Source organism: Mytilus trossulus, chromosome 14, assembly GCF_036588685.1.
Source record: "Mytilus trossulus isolate FHL-02 chromosome 14, PNRI_Mtr1.1.1.hap1, whole genome shotgun sequence".
Taxonomy (NCBI): Eukaryota; Metazoa; Mollusca; class Bivalvia; order Mytilida; family Mytilidae; genus Mytilus; species Mytilus trossulus.
In genome coordinates, this window is record NC_086386.1 from 68,938,225 (window position 1) to 68,959,107 (window position 20,883).

The window sequence follows — 20,883 nt, forward strand, 5'->3', positions numbered from 1 at the left end:
CCAAAAATAACTAGTGTAAAACCATTCAAAGGGGAAAACTAACGGTCTCATCTATATACAAAAACGATAAATGAGAAATACTTATGAACCACATCAACAAATCACAACTACTGTACATCAGATTCCTGACTTAGGACAGGTGCAAACAATTGCAGCGGGTTTAAACGTTTGTATGGTACCAAACCTTCACCCTTATGTGAAACAATAGTGTAACATCACAATATAGAAAGACACACTAGGATATATGTTCATATATGAATACATTTTAAAACTTGTGGTTTGCTACAATCTTCATCGAATTGTGCATAATAAATCATAAAATTGGTATCATCAGTACCTTCTAAATATGTATGCGATAAAAAGTTTCTCATTGTTTTGATACAACTTTCTCTAAATAATTGTATTACCAATCGCTGCTGTTAATCGTTTTTAAGGTTGTATGAAATATGCACTTTTTCTGTTTTTTAATACTGTGCTATTATTGCAAATGCCTAAAGGTGTTTTTTTTTCGTAGTCCCAAAAAAAATTTGGTATCTGCTGTTTGCCAATTGCATTGAATAAGTGTTTTATGACTCACTTCAGTTATCTTTGATTATTATAAAAGCCATTGAGTAAAATTTCACAATGAATAACACAGTTTAAATTGTTTTTTGATAAACCTCCAAATTAACAAACCCTGCGTACTATTTTTCCGCCTGTGAAACCTCTCAGCTGGAGATCTCAAATGTCATTCTCATTTTGCACTTTTAATAATGTGAAAATAATTTTACGCATGCAATCATTCACCAGTCTTGTACAGGTACCTGTGTTCCTGTCTTGTGTCCTATTCCAGATTTTACAGTTGTGAATGAGTGCGATTCAAACGGCGTGTAATGCGTGCATAATAATAGATGCTGAATCTGTTACGCACAAGCCATCGCTCTTTTTATAGTTAATGTGATTCCCTAATTATTTTCAACATCAGCAAACTACTGCTAATTTGTGCTATTTTTCGTAGATTCGGAGAAAGGCGTAAGGTGATTGCCTGCCTTCCTTTAAGATATAATATAATCACATCTTAAAATCCGGCCACCGATTTATTTTACCATTTTATTCATTAAAACGTTCTGTTCTATTGTTTGCTTTATACTTAATCTGTGTTGATATTGGACCTCTGGTTGTTTCTTCTTCATGTATTCAAATCAAGTTGCAGCTCTAAAGACGATTAATGAGTTGTTTTTAGTTAATTTAATGAGTTTTAACATTTTGATCTTTATTAACCGATTTGCTTATTGTTGAAAACCACCGACTACATATTATAAATGAAAGAGAAGCGAAAGATACCAAAAGGAAATTCAAGCTCAGCAGTAAAAAAAACTGACAATGCCATAGCAAAAAAAAAGATAAAACGACAAAAAGCAGTCCACCAAACACAGCATACATGAAGAAATCTTAAGACTAAGCTATCGAACTTTGAAAAAATCGAGGAGGGGGATCTTTATGTGCTCTGGAAGGGTAATCAGATTGTGCACCACACATGCTCACTCACTACAACCCTGTAATTAGTCTTATTTAGTATGTTACATTTGAGGAAACCAGACTGAGATTGTGTTTACAACAATTGGACCATATCCATCGTCATTTCTGTGAAACAGATATTCCATAATTTCAACCAACTTCTGATGTTGTCCGTATAATTTTCAAAGAGATGATTCTAACCGCGCGTCTGGCGTAAATACAATATTAAGTCCTGGTATCTATGATGAGTTTATTTACAACCACTGGGTCGTTGCCACTGCTGGTGGAGTTTTAATTCCCCGAGGGTATCACCCGCCCAGTAGTCAGCACTTCTGTTTCTGTGCTGACATGAATTATCATTGATATGGTCATATTTATAAGTTAACTGTTTATAAAACTTTTTAATTTTTGAAATACTAACGCTTTTCTACCTCAGGAATAGATTACCTTAGCTGTATTTGGCAAAACTTTAGGAATTTTGGTGCTCAATGCTCTTCACCTTTCGTACTTTATTTGGCCTTTTTCACTGATGAGTCTTTTGTAGACGAAACGCGCGTCTGGCGTAAATACAATATTTAGTCCTAGTATCTATGATGAGTTTATTCACTAAATGGAACCCTTGGTTTAAAAACTTTCTTGCACACGGGTCCTCAATGCTCTTCACCTTCATACTTGTTTTGCTTAATAACTATTTTGAAACTGATGAGTCTTATACGTCTGGTGCCTTTGATAACTATTGTAAACAGCAACCCTGTATCAAGGAAAAAATGATTTGAAATGCAACCTCTGGAGTTTTTACCAAGTGGTAGATACATGTATATACTCTATATGCAGGTGCTGCTGAAATGTTGCTACATAGAAATGGAAAGCTCACAATTACATGTCCTGTATATGGTTTTATTATTGAGAATGTCATTTTTGTGTACTGTTTTTAACATACACCATTTAGAATACTGTGATTTCAAAATAAAATACAATTGCATAGTAACTGATAGAAATGTTCATATAGGTTCTTAAAAGAGGACTACTACGGAACCCAGGATGCTTATTTGATGCCAACATTTTTAGACATGAAGGGTTTCGAAGATGAAGACACGCTTTTGAAAACGGAATTGCTTAATATAGTTCTAAGTGGTAAAATGGAGAACGGCGAGAAATTTTCTGACATTGATTCGTATTATAGAAGATATAGCATACAAGCTTTGAGAAAAAAATATTTAGGAACCAGAAAGAAAATTGAGAGAGTAAACAGATTAATAGTTGTGTGTTCAGCTAACCCTGATGCGAGTTTACCAAAAGACCTGTTCGAAATTATTCTTGAGGTCGCGAGCAGGAATCAAGGTAAATTGTAATTTTTTATGCACCCGCCGTAGAGGAGGGGGCATTAAGTTTTACCCTTGTACGTCTGTACGTACGTACGTCCCAAAGTTGGTTACCGTTCTGTAATTTTAGTTTGCCTCAACCAAATGTTATGAAACTTGTACACAATGATTATTACCTCAAAATACAGATCTAGTACAAATTGGGGTAGCGTCATATTTACCGTCCCTTTATATTATATGCAAGCGGGGGCATTATCTGTGTCCCATTTTTAGAAACATTAAATAGCAGAAGATACAATTAATAAAATAAAAAAGAACCAACAACACGATTTATAAAGGAAAGTTATCATTTTGCAATGTTTCGTGTAATAAGTTTGTTTTCAAATACCATTGCAATGTTTTTGATATTTTCTTTAAGGGTTTTATCAAATACAACTCAGTATTTAGTCTGAATACTTAGACTTGTTTACGCTTCCTGATTGTAGTCAGACGTGTAGGGTATTGGCGTTCGTATACTAGTCTGTAAAGTCGACTTTCCGAAAATTTCAAAGACAATTACCTCGTTTTGCGTAAATAAAGAAACGACTTTGTATTTATGTTTATAAAAGAGAGTCGAAAGAGACCATATGGACATTAATAAGTGGAAAATAAACCGACTGTGCCATTGCTTAAAAGGGAAAAAAACATAGACAAACAAAAGTACACAAAACACAACATAGAAAACTAAAGACTGAGCAACACGAACCCCACCAAAAATAGGTGTTATCTCTACAGGTGCTCCAGAAAGGTAATCAGATCCTGCTCCATATGTGACACAACCTTGTTTCTCCTTTTGGTACAGACCCAGTTATAAGTTTTATTCGGGGAAAAGGGGACTGGATTGTTATTTCGCCAATTGGAACATACCCGCTATCATCTGTGAAACTGGTATTCCATTTATTGATAATAAATGAATCGACCAACTCGTCCGTAAAATTTACGAAGGGATGATTCCAATTTGGCCACTTGTAACTCTAGCTTAAATAGCTTCCTTGGGAGAAGCAACCATCCATCAAGGAAATGCTTTCATTTTAAATACCCATGCATGCATCTTAGAAACATACTTAAAGAAGATCTGAAGTTTTATGTGCAGATGTGTAGTCTGAATGCAAATTTATTGTTAAAAATCAATAAATAAGTAAAAAAGCACTGAAGCTCAGATACCACATTTTTTTCTAACTTTTCAGAAAAAAAGGTCTCGTTTAAGACGTGACACAATTATTGTTTATAACTCTTGAAAATCACAACTCACATTCACAATTTTGCTATCAGACCAAAGGAATAGGATTTTTTTTCTCTTATTTAACCTTCTACAGTTTCTCCTTGCATTTTATTTTATGCGTACGTGAAAATTGTATGGTCCTAATAATAACTGTAATTAAAAGCAGCTAAATTTAGTATAAAGGAACTGTTACTCGTAGGACAAATTTACATATTTACATTGTTATACGTTATGTTGCCCCCCTCCCGACTTTAAAATGCTTATATCAGCAAACCTTGAGTTCAATATTTTGACAGTCGTCTATCACTATTTAATTACATGAACTATCTTTGTGCTAATGTATATTATCTGTTGACATTGGCTTCTACTAGGATTGATGTTCAGATCATATCTTCTAAAATATTGCTGTTAAAATTTGAAACCCGAAGAAATTCAGTAGAGTACAGCCTATCAAACAATAACTTAGCAGTGAAACCTAATACATTTGTTATTCAATACATATTTGATTATTTCAATTTTTGGCAACCTTCCAAGATTTCAAGAATCAAGAGTCGTTCCAAGATTTCTGTTGTACATCTTTTGAAGCATTTTATGTATGAGTGTTAATTTTCTATCTTTTCGGCGTTTGATTTTTGAATCTTTATATAAATAATGTAAGTCATTGATTTAACGTACAGTTTTCTTAAATGCTCCTGTACCGTTCTCATAATCAAAACAAAACAATAATAAAAACCAATTGTTCAGAGAACAATTGAAAGTCTTTCCACCTGAAAAGATCTTTTTTGATATCATAAATATCAAAATTCTGTTTAAAATAATATTTCTAACATCAAATGATAGCTTATTATACGCTGATTTAAAAAATATATGGTTTCGAGACATTTATTTTTAGATAATTTGTTACTTCCGGTTTGAAAATTTTCACTTCCGGTATTATTTGATAGTTTACTTGACACTGCTTCCAAAAATATATGGTTCTTTATACTCGTGCATTACACAAGAACAAAAAATAGCTACTTCCGGTTTACACAACGTCTCTTCCGGTTGGCTTTTTCAAGGTAATTTGGCTTGCAACCTAATGCAAAAGTCCCAATGAGTTATATCCCCATATGCGTAATTCTAAATATAAGAGGGGAGAAAACTCCAATTTAATGTAAGCGTACCTTTTCAACCAAAATGTATATGTTACGACATGTCGAAACTAACAATTTAGTGAAAATATGTTGTCGGTATCTTATACGATTTTTTAAAAGAAGTGAAAATAAGCCAAAATCTAGAATATGACCTTGACCTCTGACCTTGACTTAAGTTTCTTTTTTTTGGACCAAGGACATCACATCAAAAGACCCTAGGTCTCTATCACTTAAGGTTTACCAGTTAGAAATGCATATCACTTACATCAAATGCATAAGGGGAATAACTCTCATATGGAGTCTCCGAATAGCTTCGGTCAAAATAAAACGTAACATCCTGAGGATATAATGAGCATTTTGGAAAAATAAATTTGTCGCTTCCTTTCACAGTTGCGAAGGAGATCTCATAACAAGAAAAACAGTGTTCGGGGAAATAACTCCTACACAGAAAAGTGTTTGATTAAACAGGGTCAGTTTCAAAAGCGTATAGACTGTATAATATTATATACAAAAAAAACTAAGCGACATCTTTTGAAACAAAATACAGCGCAAGAAAAAAATTAGGCGGAAGGAAAAAAAAATAATCAGAACAAATCCAATTGGTCTTTCCACGGAAAAGTGGTAAGACCTAATAAATGATTGCAAAATTGATCACTGGCTCAATTACTGCTCTGTTAAAACGCACAAATGACTCACAATACCTTTATTATAAGAGTTGTCTCTCATACTCCAGGTCTAACCATTAAACATGCAGATCGTTACTTTCAACACAGGTCAAATACAGAAAGACCAATCTCATGAACAAAAACCGAAAGTTACAACTTGATAATTCATGTGTTGTATGAATCCTCCTTACGCTTGCGAAAAATAAATTTATTTATATCCTGACAGACCAACCTAACATTACAAAGTGTAAATTATTGAAAATAATGCCGTACAATGATTTTCTTATTTGCCTCTCTGTATGTGCATCTTTTAGAAAAGGTATCTATCCATTTTAATGAAACTTTATGCATCATCTTTTTTTTCATTCTATAGAAATTACCATATATGGAGTATTTACACAGACAGATAAATACACTTCCGATGATCCAAGAGTTGTGGAAAAAGAGAGAACATTCTTGATTAATTTAGGAATTCCAGAAACACGATTTGCTAGAATAATGAATTACTGTCCGGATGTTGTCCCTTCGCTGAAGTACACAAAAACAACAATGCCCTTATTGGATATTCCAGTTCTACGATTTATGCGAGGGGTAATAATTTGATTTTGAAATAGCAGAACATACATATGTAGAAAAAAAGGGGCGAAAGATACCAGAGGGACAGTCCAACTCATAGATCGAAAATAAACTGACAATGCAATGGCTAAAAAAGAAAAAGACAAACAGACAAATATAAGTACACAAGACACAACATAGAAAACTAAAGACTAAGCAACACGAACCCCAACAAAAACTGGGGTTGATCTCAGGTGAACCGGAAGGATAAGCAGATCCTGATCCACATGTGGGACCCGTCGTGTTGCAAACTTCATATACGATGTTCTAAGAGAAGATACAAAACCATCACTAGCTTAAATTACAATCGACCTTGTTGTTGCAATTTCCCGGAAATTTTTGCTATATACAAAAGAAAGGCAAAAATTATCAAAGGCACATTCAAACTCAAAAGTCGAAAATAAACTGGTAATGCCAAGGTTCAAATAATCAATAGACAAACAGACAAACCAAGTGATTAGTATAATTCGGTAGGTCATATTTGGGGAAAAGGGTACGGAATTTTATTTACGACAGTTCGAACATATCAGTTGTCATCTGTCTGACAGATCTTTTATAATGGTCAACCAATCTGATGTGGCGTCCGTACCATTTTTCAAGTGATGATTTCAACTCCAACACTTGAAACTCTTGGTTTAATAGCTTCTTCGTGAGCAGCTACCTTCGATCAAGAAAAGCATGATAGGAAATACAAGCCCAGGAATATCGTATCAATTTGGAAATATTTACGCCGTATGCAGGCTTATTTAGTTGAAAATAATATAGATAAAGGTAATGTTACAGTTGGTTTAGATTACAAATAATGTTGGTACGATGTGGTACGAATCAGTGATTTATATTGGATTTGAAAAGTTTACATTTTTAGTTTTACTCTTTTCCTAAGTTTCAAAATTTTCGGAATTCGGAAGGTGGTTGGCTACAAATAACGTATAAAAGGACTAAGAATGGCATTGAATCCAAAACAGAAATCTGAGTTTGTATTTGTTTTATCCGTGTCCGGCATTTCAAAAATTTAAAGGATTAATAAGAATGATAAACACATCTGCAACCTACTGAATCAAACTTATGACATACGGCATATTTGTATTGGGTACCTAAAAACATGAAAAAAAGTAAAATATCGTTAAATTTTCATGTCAGCTTTCAGTTGATGTCCTTTTACTAATCTTTCTGTGCTTTTAACTCAATAAAAGAACTTGTTATTAACATTTGTGATAAGGCATATGAAAATAATTGAAAATAGTCTAAGCGTTTTGTTTTGTTGACAGTTTGTTACATGTAGTATTCATATCGTTATGATTGTGCCACTTTAATAGCAAAACTCACCTGCACCATGAAAGCTCAGGGTAAATAATCTGACTGCGGGATTCATAAATACCGAGTCACGTAAACTGCTGCTGTATAATAACAAATAAGACAACGTTACAAGAGAGTCTAAATCAATCGGATTTAAGTATCACATAGGTCACCGTACGGTCTTTAACAATACGAAAATTATACCGTTAAATCCGACATAGCAAAATTTGAATCAATTGAAACAAATGAACCAACAGACTGATCAATGACAAAACAATAATCGAAAAACAAATGTGAGATACAGAAACCAAAGACAGCCACTGAATAGAAGTCTATTGACTTAGGACAGGCACGTATTGATATGGAGGGGTTAAATTTGTTGATGAGCTAGCTATAGGCCCTCTTACATGTACCTGCTACAGGGGTGTAACAACACAACTTAAAAACAAACTGTAGAAAATTGTGGGATATTGCTTGACACATAAGATCGGCACGAAACACCAAACAACTCAACTAACATTTACCCTTGTATTTATATTTTACTTAATTTGTACTTTATCGAAAAAGTTTAAAGTTCTTATAATATATACAGTATATGCTATTAACTTATAAAACTTTTTTTCTTGGCATCTGTGTCAAATTAAATTTCTACTACAACACTTTCTTTATTAGATTTATTTGAATGTTTGTTTTAATTTTTCAGGCAGTTGTGCTGCATGTCTGTGGTGTGTGTTTATATAGTTTTGGCTGCTGGATCCAAATCATTTCAAACTCACCCATTTTGTCGATTTAGGTTACTATCATAATTTTGTCACTACAACGGAACTATTCATATAAGGTTCAGCGAGCTAGAAAACCCGGATTAACCCAAAATTTTCTTCGGGAAATGCCTGTACCAAGTAAAGAACATGACAATTGTTTACACTCTTTCAGTTGGTCGATTTCTTTTGATATTGCCAGTTTTTGCGGACTTTCCCTTTTTGAATTTACATTAGAGTTCGCTATTATACTCTTTCTCTCCATATTTTATTTTAAACAGCTATGAGAAGCTTTGAGTAATCTTAGATCGATGCTTTGTATGTTCTGTCTTTTTTGCTAGTTGTTTGTGTTTCGTACCGATCTGGTGAGTCAGGTCATTTACAATAGTGTGTTATAGTTTGTTCATACGTTATGTTATATTACCACAGTGACAGGTTACGGCAAAGGTTGAGCGCTGACAAACATGTGCCCATGCCGGATTCATTGATAGCCTAACATACGATGTTTGCTAACCTTTGCTAGCTATTTACTAACGAGCTCGTTTTTAAGGCTTATATAAAGTTGCTTTAATTCACATATTTTACCATCTAGTTGATAGACGTCTCATTAACCACCACACGTACCATTTACTCTTTATACTTAATAATTTTACTAGTGTATGAAATGTGGTTGGCTGATATTTTGAGTGTTTTTATAGTATTTGTCAAATTTCACTAGGTTTTTTCAACTTTCCGATTTTACCCGTGTGGGAATCAATAAAAAGTTGACCACACATTGTGTTAAATGTTAAAGAAGCTATATCTTTATAACCACACACATACAAACTTTGAATTATACTATAGGTATATCTTTTTAATGATATTTAAATACCAGAATATCAAAATATATTTATGTTTCAGGTATTGACACCTGAGCCTATGGACTCTGTCATATATGACCCTGATGAATCGGAACCTTTTTGGAAGCAGGACTGGTTTAAAACATGTTTATTTATACTGTTTGGATTATTAATCATGTTTTTTTTCATGGCAAGTTTGAAATTCAAGATGAAGTAAAATAAGGATCACACACGTTACACAGTACTAAAACTACATGTTATTATTATAATCTAACAATCAAACTAACCATTGTCAGCCAACAACCAAACTGACTGACCATTATAACCTAGCAAAACAATTAAATATAATCATTATAAGATAACAAAAATCTCATTATCTCACGTTGTAACAGAAATGACCATAGTAAAAGAGCACCAGAAATATAAAATCTACCAACCAAACTATGAACATCATTTTTTTTCTTCATTTCTCATTAAATACTGTTCTTGTATATGTACATGAAGTTTTACCTAGCACTAATTGTATAGGTTGCACTTTGTAAACACAGCTGTTTCTCATACCACGCCTCTTTTGGGTAGAAATATTATATTCATAAATAATTAATCATGTTTACATACTGGTTCCCAGTTCTGATCTATAGGTTGCATCCCATAGAGACATAACTTGAGAATGTTACCAGTAAATATACATGGGAATATTGTTTATATTGAAATCTTTCGATGCAGGGTAATTAAGAAGTTTAGTGTTAGTTTAATCTCTTAGAAGTTCGGGGCATATAACATGTATAAACGTTGAAAATATGCCACACAGACCTATATTTTGACCTTTGAAAAAAAAAGTGTATATGAACTTTCCATTCTAGGTTATGATTTTTTTTCAAAACTTCATAGTTAAAGTGATACGGTTTTAGCCGTAAAGGGAGTTCCTATGGGAAAATGCATTGGCCATATTTACAGAAATGCAACCTGTATAGTTTTATTGTTGATATTCACCCCAAATGTACTAAGTGTCAGATTAGCTTTATTGATATTAAAGAAATTTCTTGGTATTCTTAACGGAAGATTTTATACACACAGAAGAACTATACTTAACAACAAGATTTTCATTTACATGTGAATAATATCACGCAGGTTTTTTCAGACGTGATAATTTCTAAAAATTGTTTAACATTTCACAGTGGTATCATACTTTAACTTTGTTCAAACCTTTTTATATACCTTTGACCTTGATTAACTATCCCTTATAACTTTTATTAACTATGTACCGTATAGCGGGTTATTTTCGCGGGTGTAAAATTTCGCGTTTTTCATTGAATAAGGCATACGAAAAATTTTGGCGGTTATTATTTTGGCGGACTCAACATTTTAAACATTACCTTTGCATGTACACTTTTAAATTGGCGGAATTTATTTTGGCGGTTTTGTTCTATCCGCGAAAATAAGCGAAAATTTACACCCCGCGAAAATAACCCGCTATACGGTATTTGCATTCAGATTTATTCGTTCATTTTGTGTATTTATTTACGTTTTTTTGATTGAGTAAATCCTTCTAATTGATATTTCATAGAGTGTCTTTCTATGTTGTAATATTATACTGTTGATTCAAAAAAGGGAGAAGGTTTGGTACCGTTTAAACGTTTAATCCCGCTGCAAATGTGTGCATCTGTCATAAGTCAGGAATAAAATGTACAGTAGTTGTCGTCTGTTTATGTAGTTCGTACGTGTTTCTCGTTTTTATATATATTAAGACCGTTGGTTTTCCCATTTGAATGGTTTTACATTAGCAGTTTTGGACCATTTATGGATTGCTGTTTGGTGTGAGCCAATGCTCCGTGTTGAAGGCTATACCTTGACCTATAATGATTTACTTTGATGGAGCTGTGTCATTGGCACTTATACCACATCTTCCTATATCTATGTATACTCCAATTGCTTTTTTATTTATACAGTAAGTTCGGAGATACTCCGTTTTTGCTTCCGAACTCATTTTACTCACATGTTGTTCTCACATAAGTATGTCATAGATATATGTAGTGTTGCATCAATATAACTTTATCTGAATCAAATATAAAATTATGCATGCTATGGTTAATATAAAAAAAAGAAGATGTGGTATGATTGCCAATGAGACAACTATCCACAAGAGACCAAAATGACACATACATTAACAACTTTAGGTCACCGTACGGCCTTCAACAATGAGCAAAGCCCATGTCCCCTTTTAAAAGGTTCTCAACAAGGTTACAGGTCATGATAAAAAGGTAAAGTCGAATATATGAATTTAAAGTTTAAGCTTTGGAACAATCAATGGCAAAAAATTGATAGATTATCGTAGATGTGTTTATACTCATTCATATATTTAGATCTACAATTCAGTGTTATTTAACAACTTTTTTCAACAACAATTTAATTTGATGTAGAATGTGTATTTGAGTACCTCTTGTCTGTCTTTCGTTGTTTTTGTTCAGGTCATATCATTGTTTGTTTTAATCGATTGATGTGTTTGTGTTGAATCATTGGTATCTTAAGACTCTGTCTTTTATTGTTGTAAGTGTCACGTATTGCATCCATCAAAATATAGAGTTCTTTACATAAACCATGTATCGCCATATTCAATAATATATGTGTGTGTGAATCTTTAGTTTTCACATCAAAAGTTGAAAACAAACACGCGCTGAAATACATTTCATCCATCGGTACTTGATTAAATCACTTAGACCAATACACGAGTGACATAAAAAGCACACAAATGGAACTTGACAGTTGGACGTTGACAGATACCATAAATATAGATCATTTTCTGAGGTGACCAAAAGCTACAAATTATACATTTATTGACATTGAATATTGCAAGATAAGTAGAGGATCATTTGCTTGACAGTACACGGGTTTTGTTCCTACCGTTTTTCTTGAATCGTCTTCACGCGATGGAGTAAGAACCTGAATCAAAAAAAAATAAAGCATTCAAGTCAACACAATTGATTAATGATAAATAATAATGCATCCATCAATATTCTCTGTTTAACTAATAAGTTTAATTGCCTATCTATGGTCAGGGTGTTCATAGTTTTTTGTTTGATGTTTCTCAATTTATTTGTTCATCTTAAATTTAATATTGTATCAAACTTTAATCTTTTAATTATAATTGTAAACAATACTCCTACTCAAAAGAAATTCACAGGAAGTGATTTGTACAATTAAAATAAATGCAAATTAGTAACAGAAAAAACATTTCCTATGTTTCTGACCCCCATTTTTTTCCGAATGATGTCATGTAACAATTCAAAATCACCTCTGTGTACTAAAAGCTCAGTGACTGCATTTCTGAACATTTTACCTATTACCGTATAGCGGGTTATTTTCGCGGGGTGTAAATTTTCGCTTATTTTCGCGGATAGAACAAAACCGCCAAAATAAATTCCGCCAATTTAAAAGTGTACATGCAAAGGTAATGTTTAAAATGTTGAGTCCGCCAAAATAATAACCGCCAAAATTTTTCGTATGCCTTATTCAATGAAAAACGCGAAATTTTACACCCGCGAAAATAACCCGCTATACGGTAGTTTACTTTGATTTGCCCAGATAAATTTGTCAACATAACATAATTCTTTGCGACATTCAGATGTAGTTTGATACAAAATCGAGTTAAATCTACCACTTCCTGCATGAGGAAATTCCTGTACAAAGTCAGAAATATGATAGTCGTTTTGGTGTGTTTGAGTTTTTGATTATGCCTATTGATTAAGGACTTTCCATTTCTTTATTTTCCTTGGAGATCGGAATATTTGATAATTTACTTTTTACCTGTTTTAAAAATCGGAGAATTGATACATCGAATTGTGGAATAGTTGTAGTTAGGTATTTTGTGTCTGGATCAGAATCCTCACAATAGTTTGTTATACATGCAAAACAATCCTACGGAAGTCCAAGAACCTGTCTAAATTTGGTTAATTTATCTGCCACTGCCTCGTTGGATAGGTTATATTTATCTCTCCCTGTCAAAACTCTATACATAGGGATTTCTATAAAAAGTAGACAGATACTAAAAGAATATGAATAAAGAAAAAAAAGACTAGCGACACCATGTACATGTATGTGAGAGAAAAAAACAACAGTCTACAGACGATATTACGGAAAAGTAAAAAACCTAACATCACTTCTTTGTACCATTGTAACGTTATAGTGTCTGAAAAAAAAAAGAATTTTGAATCTTGAGTCTCAAACGAGGAGGCAAACTCATGTATTCCTTAATCATTAGCAGGTTCTTCTCCTGTGCTAGTAGTATGACTATTATGTATTACTGTTTGTTTGGCTTTATTTCTGATACTTAAATTTAGATTTCAGCTTTAAAAGTGAAATGACACAAATTGTGTCCTAACAAGGAACAGTTCCTAGATCACAAATGAAGGATTTATTATTTCCCTGACGTACGGGAATTATGAGAATTTCGTCCTCAAATATTTTTTAGAAGGCGTTTGTTATGAGATCTGTCTACCGAATCAGCAGTGGGGTATTCGTTGTAATTTGGATAAAGTCATTTAGGACTGTTTTCAACGTCATTTGTACCACACTAGATATTTACGACTAAGATTTTTCTAAAACTGAATAATCGAAATACAATTTAAACCATTAAAATTCCATGAGATATTTACTTATTTAAACTCGGTAACAAAGCGACTTTTTTTCAAAATTCGACGCTCCACTATAAAAGTTATGATATCAAACTGTCTATCGAATTTGTACAGAGCAGATGCATCTGCATGTGCATGGTAAATGCCTATGCAGTCATTGGCACCATTCATAAATAGCTTACAATTTGTTGATGTGGTTCACTCGGTTTTAATTTGGTACCCTAATTTGTTTTTGTTTAATCGAATTATAACTATTGAACAGCGGTAAACTATCTTAACTTACCTCTGACTTTTTTAGCCGCTTCAGAAAATGGCAGATAAAAGGTATCTTGGGAGTGGCGATTCCGGATCTAGTGTTGAAACAACAATGATTCGATCGACTGGTAAATGGCTGACCTCTTTATTATAATAGTTCATAGCTTCTGCGGAAATGGACTTGACTCCTTCCTCGATATCAGCCAGTTTCTGATTTTCATTGATTCGACCAGAAAATATTATCTCCAACAGGTCCAAAACAGTTTTAGTATTTTCATCAGGAAAACCAGTCATGTCCAAAAACGTCGGCATCAGGATACCTTCGTCATTCGTAGCTCGGTAATAGTCTTTCTTTGAAAAGCTATTAAAATACAATTTTAGATATGTGTATTTCTTGTTCGTTCTCTCTCGTTGCAGCTTTATAGATTGATGTTAGTCTACTGTTATTCTCTTAAACTAAAGTCAACGTTCCGGAATAATTTTGATGAAGAGTTTATTGAAATCGTCACTTATTCGAATGTAATCAGTAGTAACAAAAAGTTGAGAAAACTTTACAGGCACTCAACTCTCTTTCTTCTTATTAGTGTTAGTGTGTTTGAAGAGAGAAATCACTCTTTAGATAAAGGGTAAATATGGGGATTTTAATTAAATTACTAATACAAATATCAGGCTTTTAAATGTTACAGAAGGCTAGTGATGTCCTAGTATAATGTCTTATCCATAAACTCGCATGGATGAACATTTGGCGATGTTAAATTATGGATTTACCAAACAGTTTTCAAATAACACAATAACTCGTGAGAAACTTTGTGTTCAACAATTAAAGAGGGTGTAATTGTAATAGTCACCACTAACAACTGTCAACAACACAAAGTTCTTTTAACAATATGGCTAAGACAAATCAAATACTTTTAAGGTCCTCGGATATGCAGATAACAATTAATTGTATTGTGCTATTTTTAGCAATTGATCTCTCCCTTTTTAAACCTCGACCAATTGAAAAAAAAAGTGCCATGGAGAACAACTTTCGGTTTAGAATAAGAGTATCACGCTTAAATATCTCAACTTCTTCAGTGATCAAGATTGAGTTTATGTTGGATGTCTTTATTATACACGTTCAAATTCAAAAATCAAAACGTAATAACATCAGTTATTCGTGCAAAACGTGCAAAAGAGAGAACAAAGATACCCAAGTGACTTTCAAACAGAAAATTGAATATAAACTGACAACACCAGAACAAAAAAAGAAAAGAACAAAAGGCAAACAAAAGTATAAAAAAAACACAACATAAAAACTTATAGACACTTATATAGAATCACGAACTCAAACAAAACAACTAAGATTCATCTCATTTGTCCAGGAAGGATAATCAGATCTACTCCATCTGCTTAGGTAATTACAAACCCGGTGATAAATTTTATTCGGTATGTCACATTACGGGAAATGGATAGCAGAATTATAGTAACGACTATTTGAACATATCCGTCGTCATCTGTGAAACAGATATGCTGAATTGTTCAACGAATTATTGAAACACAAGGAAGAATAATAACAACTAAATGTGTGTTGGAATATTGTTAAATGCGACACATAAAGAAGCTTCCATATTCATCTTTTAATATGAGTGGCTCATTTTATTAAATAATCGGCAAATTCGGTGAGTTTCTATCACAAGCAGTCTTTCATGTATAAGTTTACTTTTTTAAATATTAAAACGATATTAATATGAAATCGTTGCTGTTGTGAATTATCGAGGAATAGAAGTTTGAGAACCCAACATAATGTCATAAAAATGTAAGAATTTCTTACTATGACCTAGATGTCCAATGACGTAGATGCAAGTAACACATGTATCAATACAAATTTCAAGAATATATTGCTGTCATATCGTGTAGTAAGGTATAAAATCTTTATGATCATTTCTATTGCTATTTACAGAAAAACACATGTACTCATTTTCGAATTTAAGATATGCAGATTGTTAGAGCAACCCTCATTCAGGATACTGAAGTTAAACAGAAATTTGCATATATTTTCTATATTAAATAGTTATCAAAGGTACCAGGATTAAAATTTAATACGCCAGACGCGCGTTTCGTCTACATAAAACTTAGCAGTGACGCTCAGATCAAAACAGTTATAAATCAAAACAAGTACAAAGTGGAAGAGCGTTGAAAACCAAAAATTCCAAAAAGTTGTGCAAAAACGGCTCAAAAAGTGAATATGAAATAAAATTAAACCTTTGTTTTCATCAAATATATTATATCCCTGAAAATATTTCCAAGCCACCTATCTCGAATCATGAGGTTTTGTATTGAGTATATCAAATGGTATACTATCGTTTCTAAACGCTACGAGACAACATATAAAGTGACATACAATGATAAGAAAAACAATAAAAAAGACCGCGTCGTGTCAATTTACATTTTTGACTGTGAGTATTGCAAACTAAGTTTTAAAAAGATTCTTTCTTAAAATTTACAATCAACATATTTCATATTCAATATTGCCCAAATAGAAGTATTGATCATTGACGACTAGTAACTTGAGTTCGGATTGTTCACCAACAGCAGTATCAAGCAAGTAATACTGGACATTTGATGAAAAGCTATGCTTTGGAATAGCAAGTTCACCTTTAGCATTGAATGAAAGCAATATGAAGAAGTGTATATTGAGTTCAAGATTTTCATACATGATTTCAATAGCACTTTAATATTAAATGAATGCAAACTGATGTCATTTTTATGATTTATAAATGATTAAATGCCTGTGCATTGCCCATTGTTTATTCATAAACATCCTTTAATTTCACGAACCTTCTAAACCGCTCTGTGCAATGTAGTTGAGGACCTTCTATCTTAAAAAACCCTGATCTAGCTATATCCCGCCAACAATCTGTATTTAAACTGGCAAAAACCGTGTTAAGAAACGACGACTTTCCGCAGCCAGTTTGCCCAATAATAGCAATGTTCAATGGTGATCTTCCTTGTCTATCATTTCCAACAAGTTTCCGGCATTTAGAGAGAAGTCTTAATTTCTCTGAATACATTGGATCATCCTGTTGATTATCATATATATGATATACTTCGCTGTTATCATCCTCATTTAAAGTATGTTTCAATTTACCTTGGTCCTTCTCCATCTAATATGGAAACAGAAACATTTTAAATATCAAATTTGGCATTTAATTCAAGACTATGTCTTTGCATATTTCATAAATCATCTTTATTGCGTGAGTTTATTCTGAATTTGTAACAGTTTTTTGAAGTTTTAATGAACATGTTACCAAAAATATAAATATTGCCATAAAACTTCAAGAATACGTATCCAAACTATGAATAGAAAAAAGAACATTACAAAGGAGTAAGTTCAGTAAGGGTCATATTTGGCCCCGATTATAAAGTTCAATGTTACAAGACGAAAAATGTTTCAAGTTGACTTTAAGACGCGTGAGAAACTTAAATTGAACTTTTTTTGTCAAAGTTTAATTCTAGCACGTTGATTTTTACATCCCAAAAATGTCAAAATATATTAGATTTTGGTAAAATTTTACAAAATCGGCTGAATTTCAACCATATTCAGGACCAGGAAACATAGAGCGCAGGCGTCGACAAACTAGATATTCAAATAAGACATGTGAAATATCTTCACAAACATTATTTTTAAAGATCTTTCTTGTCGGCGTATGCGCTCTATGTTTCTTGTCTAATAATCTATGGAATTAGCCATTTGTATTGATTTTTTCGTGGAAAATCAATATGCGTACAACTTGTGACATCATCATAAAAAGCAGGAACGTAAATTTTCAACAAATGGAATTGGCTTATTTCCTATCTAGTTATTGTATTAGCTATAATGTCTTGTGATATTGGTCACTAAATCCTAAATTGAAAACGCTAAAACAGGGGGCCATTTTAGGGCCTTACCGTACTCCTTTCAAGACCAAGATACCAAACCTTCTCATTTTTTCTGAAACAATAGCATAACATCAAAACGTAGAAAACCACACGATAAAATATCAATTGGAAGACTTAACTCAATCAAAAAACGTAAATTAACACACTATGAACGAATAAATTTGATCTGCAATACCTACAGTAAATATAGTATTAGGGACAAACACATAAGGCCAAAAGCAAACAAAATTCAAGCAAAGCCATGGCAAAACACCATCGCGAAATATTTAACCCTTCGAAAATAATCACTTTTGAAAAAAAAAAAACGGTTTTTATAATATCTACAGGTAAATGAAAAATAACTTTGTCGTGTTAGGTATACTACTTATGTGTATACAATTCTTCCAATAATTAGGAATACCAAGAAAGTTATGTCATGTACATACATAATTTAACACTAGATACAGATTGGGGTGAATATCAACAATAACACTATACAATTAGAGCTAGCTAAAACTTCCCTGTGTAGATTTAAGGAGAATAATCGTGATGTTCATACAAATAATGTAGTACGAACAAGTGAAAATTAGTAGATATTCCAAATAATCAAAGCTGGTATAAAGACAAGATCCATATTAATATAAAATAACAAAAAAAATTATAAAAAGTATCAATAGGTAGACATCGTCTTAAAGGTTTTATCAATTTTGTGGTAGGAATTTAAAAAAAAAACCAACAAATAACGATTTCACGATCTTCGAGAAACGATTTTTTATCATGGTACGATAAAAAAGAATAAGATGGTTCTAATGTGCTTTTAGTTGGCGTTCTAGTTGGTATTGTATATATATAGAACACCACCTTATCATTAAGTATGTATTATCAATAACTTGTGACGCCGACTAATGACACAGACAGATTACCGCCACAGTAACCCGACAAACTCATCTACGAATAATATTACATTGACGATATTAGACCATCTGAAACAAAATTCTTTGTACAAATAGTTTTCGCTTCCGTGTACAGCAGCCTGCTTGTATTCCTTGTGTCACACATTCTGTAACGATTTTGTTCGAGGCGAGTCTTAAAATCCAATGAATTTGCCTGCAACCGGTTTGTTCTACAATTATGTGATACCAAATCTTTAGTTCTGTGATTCTTTCATTTTAAAAGACGACACCGCCTGCACATATAAAATATCTCGTATGGAATTCCTTGGAATTCCATCTAACGCTATTGATTACTTGCATATATATATAAGTCTAGAAATTAGAAAACTCGTTGATCGTAAGAACGAATTCTAATGTTACTGATAAGTTGTCCATTCTTGGTGTTTTATCAACCCTGCTCGATACGATATACAACAAACATAGTGTATATGAACTATCAAAGGTCAATGTAGTCATAGTCTTATTCAAGGAAATTCCTAAGTTTGGAATTTTTGATAATGAGGTACTAAATATGGATATAATTTTGTTCCCTGCAAGCGAAAAGTAGTAGTATAAAATTGCCACGTACCTGTAGCTAGTTTATCAAATCTGCAATATCAAATCACTTCGACAACAAATATGTAAAGCTGTATTCCGGTTTTTTTTTGTCAGGATTTGATTTTTTTTCTTTTATATGAACAAATTATCTAACTCTTACAACATGAACAATATAAAGAATATGAAATATAAACCATTTTAAAATAGTGGTTATAATGCATTCTTTAGAGATAAGATCGACTACAGGTGATCAACAAGTATTAAGATTATTGATTAAAAAGACTTTAAAGGTCTGTAGTTATATTGATAATGAGGACCTTGACGGGCACTTTTTTCCTTTTTTTTGTATATTGAAATAATAACTAGAAGCTCACAAGAGTCGTATATGCTCTTCTTACACCGCAGCAAAAACTTTAAAAAGAGTAATTTCATAAGCTTTCATCTTTTCGTCATCTTACCTCATCTGTTTATGAATTCAAATCGTTGAAAAGGGTCTTTTGAGACCAATAGCTCTCTGAAACGTAAACGTACAGTTTCAACCAAACTAAGACATTGTGTTAAAGGGCTTACTATGACATTTGTGTGAAGAACAGCAGTACATATTTCCCTTTGTTTTTTACTCACGTGAATGAGTCAGAAATGGTTTTTAGTGGAGTTCGTGTTGTTTCTTATTTATTATTTCTAACTGTTGATGTAAATGTCCTTTGTTTTTGTGAGTCTTTGATTACTCCTTGGTTATGATTGTTATTGTCTTAGTTTCGACAAGAATTTTCCTTTTCGGTTACATTATAACTACAATTGTTTAAAATCGAATATGAAAACATGTTTTGTTTCTTTATGTGTCGTTTCCTTAGTGTAAACCCTAATCATAAGTCCAATTATAAACGATGCACAATTATCCATGCAAAAAACATCATTCCATATTGCACGATATACCAATCCCTATTGCAGTATATAAATATACGATAAAGGTAGCGATATTTTCATTCCAATTAATGGATTCGTGATCAGCAACGTAAGACTGGGATAAAATAAACTTATTTTTTTTTATCTTAAGCCACGCTGATAGATGTATCAGAACCACAAGCATATATCTTAAATACTAATTGATAACACAGGTTAAATATAATATAATATGAACAGAAAACATTCTTAACTGGAAGGGTTGTGCGCGTAAAAACATTTTTTATTCCGCCGTATTCTATGCGCCTGTCCCAAGTCAGG

General features: G+C 32.6%; 2 protein-coding genes across 3 annotated transcripts in view; one reads left to right on the forward strand and one right to left on the reverse strand.

Moving 5' to 3' along the window:
* LOC134696432 (uncharacterized) overlaps positions 1–10,173 on the forward strand; it is a 29,559-nt gene extending 19,386 nt beyond the window's left edge. For both annotated transcript variants that reach the window (XM_063558239.1, XM_063558240.1), the window contains 3 exons: positions 2,507–2,838; positions 6,252–6,469; positions 9,448–10,173. In XM_063558239.1, coding sequence (XP_063414309.1) covers positions 2,507–2,838; positions 6,252–6,469; positions 9,448–9,603 — 706 coding nt within the window. In that variant the 3' untranslated portion in view covers positions 9,604–10,173. The remainder of the gene's footprint in view (positions 1–2,506; positions 2,839–6,251; positions 6,470–9,447) is intronic.
* A 4,147-nt stretch (positions 10,174–14,320) lies between these two features.
* LOC134698009 (uncharacterized) lies at positions 14,321–19,860 on the reverse strand. The gene is made up of 3 exons (XM_063560298.1): positions 19,691–19,860; positions 17,090–17,415; positions 14,321–14,633 (listed from the first exon to the last, which is right to left on the reverse strand). Exons 2-3 carry the CDS (start codon positions 17,413–17,415, stop codon positions 14,321–14,323), a joined length of 639 nt encoding a protein of 212 aa, XP_063416368.1. The 5' UTR covers positions 19,691–19,860.
* Positions 19,861–20,883: the final 1,023 nt, after the last annotated feature.

Coding starts and splice junctions, on each gene's coding strand:
- LOC134698009 (XM_063560298.1), bottom strand. CDS start 17,415: ATGGAGAAGGACCAAGGTAAATTGAAACATACTTTAAATGAGGATGAT. Junction 14,634..17,089: donor TGCACAGAGCGGTTTAGAAG/GTTCGTGAAATT, acceptor GTATTTTAATAG/CTTTTCAAAGAAAGACTATT.